The sequence below is a fragment of the Triticum aestivum genome, chromosome 3B (assembly GCF_018294505.1).
Source record: "Triticum aestivum cultivar Chinese Spring chromosome 3B, IWGSC CS RefSeq v2.1, whole genome shotgun sequence".
In the NCBI taxonomy this organism is placed as follows: Eukaryota; Viridiplantae; Streptophyta; class Magnoliopsida; order Poales; family Poaceae; genus Triticum; species Triticum aestivum.
The window spans coordinates 469,950,668-469,955,802 of NC_057801.1; the positions used below are offsets into that span (position 1 = coordinate 469,950,668).

At 53.4% G+C, this 5,135-nt stretch overlaps 1 protein-coding gene across 2 annotated transcripts; it reads left to right on the forward strand.

Annotated features, from left to right (window-relative positions):
- Positions 1-2,013: 2,013 nt before the first annotated feature.
- LOC123070427 (vegetative cell wall protein gp1) lies at positions 2,014-4,663 on the forward strand. 2 transcript variants are annotated; one of them, XM_044493653.1, is made up of 2 exons: positions 2,014-3,593; positions 3,713-4,663. In XM_044493653.1, exon 1 carries the CDS (start codon positions 2,497-2,499, stop codon positions 3,403-3,405), a length of 909 nt encoding a protein of 302 aa, XP_044349588.1. In that variant the 5' UTR covers positions 2,014-2,496; the 3' UTR covers positions 3,406-3,593; positions 3,713-4,663. The 2 variants fall into 2 exon arrangements, with proteins under 2 accessions (XP_044349588.1, XP_044349587.1); XM_044493652.1 differs by having other exon boundaries at positions 3,740-4,663.
- Positions 4,664-5,135: the final 472 nt, after the last annotated feature.

The following is a 5,135-nucleotide window of genomic DNA, read 5'->3' on the forward strand; positions in this document are numbered from 1 at the left end:
CATAATATAACTGTCATCGTAACGTTAAGCGTGCGGACCCTACGGATTCGAGAACTATGTAGACATGACCTAGAACTATTCTCGGTCAATAACCAATAGCGGAACCTGGATGCCCATATTGGTTCCTACATATTCTACGAAGATCTTTATCGGTCAAACCGCATAACAACATACGTTGTTCCCTTTGTCATCGGTATGTTACTTGCCCGAGATTTGATCGTCGGTATCCAATACCTAGTTCAATCTCGTTACCGGCAAGTCTCTTTACTCGTTCCGTAATGCATCATTCCGTAACCAACTCATTTGGTCACATTGCTTGCAAGGCTTATAAAGATGTGCATTACCGAGAGGGCCCAGAGATACCTCTCCGACAATCGGAGTGACAAAACCTAATCTCGAAATACGCCAACTCAACATGTACCTTCGGAGACACCTGTAGTACTCCTTTATAATCACCCAGTTACGTTGTGACGTTTGGTAGTACCCAAAGTGTTCCTCCGGTAAACGGGAGTTGCATAATTCTCATAGTTACAGGAACATGTATAAGTCATGAAGAAAGCAATAGCAACATACTAAACGATCAAGTGCTAGGCTAACGGAATGGGTCATGTCAATCACATCATTCTCCTAATGATGTGATCCCATTAATCAAATGACAACTCTTTTGTCCATGGCTAGGAAACATAACCATCTTTGATAAACGAGCTAGTCAAGTAGAGGCATACTAGTGACACTATGTTTGTCTATGTATTCACACATGTATTATGTTTCCGGTTAATACAATTCTAGCATGAATAATAAACATTTATCATGAAATAAGGAAATAAATAATAACTTTATTATTGCCTCTAGGGCATATTTCCTTCACCCGCATCAAGCGTCATCGGCGCTAGAGAAAGCTCCGGACGCCACGGGCGTCCTGCGACGTCCCCGGGTGCGGGATCCCTAGATCCGCCGCCATCGGCGCCACCACAAGGACGCACCATCTGTCCCGTCATCCCCGGCAGAGGGGACGCCGCCACCGCCATGTTCGGATCCGGGCCGGAGTCGCCGTCGCCTACACCAAAAACGAATCCAGGCCGGCCACCGCCACCGGCCACGCCTAGCCCCACCTTTATCCTCTGGCCATCTCACCCCGCACCACCACAAACGCCTCCAGTAGGAGCCACCGCGCCGCCATGGATCGAGGAAGAGGCCGCACCTCCACGGATCTACCGCCCTCACCGCCTTACAACCTAGGAAGGAGGAGCAGCCCTCCGCCGCCGCCGTCAAACGCACGGGCTCTGCCCGGCACTATCCCCTGACCGTGGCAGAGGGGAAGGAGAGATGGCATCGCGACGGCTGGGGTGCTAGGGTTGCCCCCCTATTGGGGAACGTTGCATGGAAAACAAAAAATTTCTACGCTCACGCAAAATCTGTCCATGAAGATGCATAGCAACGAGACGGGAGAGTATGTCTACATACCCCCGTAGAACGTAAGAAGAAGCATTTATTAGCGAGGTTGACGTAGTCGAAGTTTTTCACGATCCAACCGTTCGAGTATCGGACGTACGACACTTCCGCGTTCAACACACGTTCAGCTCGGTGACGTCCTCGCCTTCTTGATCCAGCAAGACGGGCGAAGTAGTGGATGAATTCCGGCAGCACGATGATGTGATGATGATGGTGGTGATGCTATCTCCACAGGGCTTCGCCTAAGAACTCCGAAAAAATGACCGAGGGACGAAACTGTGAAGAGGGGCGCCGCACATGGCTAAGAGATTGACGTGGTCCCTGTGTGGCGCCCCTCCCTCATATACATACATATATATATACATACATATATATATATGTGTAGGACAACACTATTCTAATCCCAGGATTAGAATAACTATTTGAATCACAACGGGTTCATAACGAGCGCGAGCGGAGTGGCTGAACTCCCGCAACTACAACGATAAAAGAAAAAAATACCTACCCCCGATCTCATCACCACTAAATCTCCTGCCCCGGCCCAGACCCACCTCCCCCCGCGCCGCCACGCGACCTCCCCCAACTACCCCGCCGCCGCCCGACCTCCCAGGATCCCCCGCCGCCGCACGAACTCCTGCACGCCCCGCCGCCGCCTACCACAAACGCCGCCGTGGCCGGACCCCGCCTCCTGCAACCCCACAGCAGGCCTCCTCCCGGGACCACCTCCGACTGCACTCCGGCGCGACCTGCATGCCCTTCCTACGCAATCTGCCGAGTGTGCTCTGGCGCGCCCCATCCTTCCTTCCATCCATTCGAGCTCCTCTCCACTCCAGATGCAGTAACGACCCACCACCATCGTCAGCTGCCACCGCGGGGGACCACGTCCATCCACCCACTTGGACGTGGGTGCAAGGTCAGGACAGCGCGGGGGGAGCTCGAGATGCACCACCCGCCGCCGCTCCCCGTGCAGGCTGTTCACCGACGAGCTCCTGCATTGGTGCCATCTTCCTGCCCTACTCCATCTGAACTCTCTCTCTCTCTATTATGATAACACCCTCTAAGACCTTATTCTGCACACACCACCCACCCCGCACCCCGCCTTCTCCACACAGGAACCCACCCCATTGCCCACCTTCCCCAGCACCACCCACCCCGCAGCGCCCCACCACCACCCACCTCCGGCGCCCCACCACCCCCACGCCTCCCACCAGGCCGCCGGCAGGCCGCCCATCCCCATCCTCGCGACGCCCGCCCGTCCCCATCCCCTCGTCCACCACAGTCTCCCTCCCCGCGCCCGATCCAGCAGTGGGCGGACACCTCCCCCAACGACGACTCAGTCTAGATCGAGGCGGGGGCGGCCACGACTTGCCGCTGACGGGCGCGGCCCGCACGGTCCCAGCTCGATCTCGTGCCTCCCTCGCGGCCCCCACCCAACGAACTTCTCCCCTGACTGGATCTGTCACCCTCCTCACCTCCTCCCTCTTCAAGCGGGTGTCGCAACCGGAGATCTACCCTGTCCAACCGTCCTCCGGCCATCAGCCCCTCCCTCTTGGTGGTGATCATGTCGAGCGCCCCCGCATCCTAGCGCCTCCCCTGCGGCGGATCCGTCTGGATCCAGCCCCGTCGTCCGTGATCATGGAGGGATCCCTCGCCGACCCACCTTCCCTTCTAGCGCTCCCGGCATCTGCACTCCATTCGCCCAGCCGGCTCGGCCCCGAGCCCTCACCTTCTCTCCGCAGTGCACACTGGCACGCACGCAGTCCGCCCCCCGACGGCGTGCAGTACGTCCGTCGCGTTGGTGCAGCTTGCTCGCCTGCGTGCAGTACGTCTGTCGCGTTCGTGCAGCTCGCTCGCCTGTGTGCAGTCCGTCACTGGATGGATGGATGGATTAGTGCAGCTCGGTGGCTCGCCAGGTGCGCTCGGTGGTCGCTGTGGTCTACCGACAAAGCATGATGGAGCCGTGCATCGCCGATCTGGTTGCTTGTATCCCACCAGCGATGTGGGACTAGTCACCTGGTGAAGTTCGCTGGATACCCCCATGCAGTTTGTTTTGCCTCTCGATGTGGTGGTGCCGAGCGGTAAGCCCCTGCCTTGCCGGTGCCCACCGGCATGTGGGAACTCCTCGTCTGTGGCCTCGGCAGGTTAGACAACCACTGAACTGAATACACTCTGTGAACACTTTTGTTTTCCATGAGAGTGTTGTGTACCTATACTGCATCAGGTAGTGTCGTTTGTTCTGGTAGTTATATGATGTTTGTAGTGTGTTGGGGTTAACTGTGCGGTGCAGATTTGCACGGCAGTGCGGTGCAGTACAAGCCGGGTGTGCTCCCAAGTACAGGCTGCTCATTACACAGGTCGGCTGGGTTGTCGGAGCAGTGACGGTGGCTGTGGTGGCATGCTCCTCCTTATCCCCCCCCCCCCCCCCCCCCCCAATGGCCTGTAACGAGCTCCCTCCTCCAACTGTTGCAGTTCGATTTTTTGTTCAAGCTCACTGAATTTTGTTTTGTAGTGCACTGTCGAAATGAAAAAAATTGTACGTACAAGTTTCCAGGCGCGGCGTCGGGCCGTTTGGTAGGGAGCGGCGTGCAGTTTGCTTGCATGGACGGGAGCTTCCTGATCCTGCTCCGACCCATCTTCTTCCCCCTAGTGCACTGCAGTTGTTCATCATTTTCATCTCGTGGTGTGCCGTTTGCAAAGATCGTGGTCGTGCAGCTCGTCGTCGGTGTTTTGCGGTTCTGTGCGTGGGGCGGTGCGGTTCTTTTTTTGGGACGCAAAATTGCAAAAACTGTAGTGTGGTTGGGTGCCCTGCCGTGGTGCAGTTTGTCCATGGGTCCTCGTTTTTGTGTTTCAAGGAAAAAGTATGATGATTGGGTTGTCGTTCTGTTAAAACACACCGAAACTTTGTTGGCGTAGCTTCAAAAAAGAGAGCATCAAAAGTATAACGAACTCCCTGTGTCTCGTTGGCGTAGCTTCAAAAAAGTGCAAAGAATATTTTTGACCAGTGATGATGAAGTTTTCTGTGTATGTTGGAAGTTCTCTTCTTTCACAAGTTAACTCTTTTTTGTTTTTGTTTAAGTTTGATCCAATGCAGTTCGATTGGTATGATAGAGAGGTTCATTTTCATGAAAAAAGGGTTATTGTAGCCGATTGATGCAGCCCACTACACCCATGTTTTTCATTTCTTGAAAAAATAATTTGTTGTGCAGGACAAGAGAGCATCACTTTTCCTTTAAAAGAAGTTTATTTTGTTGTTTGAGAAAATGCAGACAGGAAATGAGAGTAAAGAGATGTGGATGAATTCTTGTGTGTAATGTGTAGCGTGCAAACAAACAATGCAGGCCACTTGCCTCGTCCCGCAGTGCATATTTCATTTTTAAACCAAAAATAGACATATGCAGTGCACTACGAGAAAATCAAAACTCTGTAGAGAAAAAGAAAAAGAAAAATGCAGTGCACTCCGGTCTTTAAAAAAGTCCGCTCCAAAGGACTTTGTAATACACTCTTGAAATTTTTTACGTCCGACAAAAGAATTGCTCGCCCGAAGCACTGCGGTTTTTCGTCTGAATCAGTGCACTCCATCTCGTTTGGAAAATTTACGTCCCACAAAAAAGAAATCATGGAGTGCACTTGTTTGTCCGATGAAGTGCAGTTTTTAGTCTAAAGAAGTGTGGTTTTCTGTCTGA

Excerpts from the sequence above, each read along its gene's own strand:
- LOC123070427 (XM_044493653.1), top strand. The coding sequence starts at position 2,497 with ATGATAACACCCTCTAAGACCTTATTCTGCACACACCACCCACCCCGC.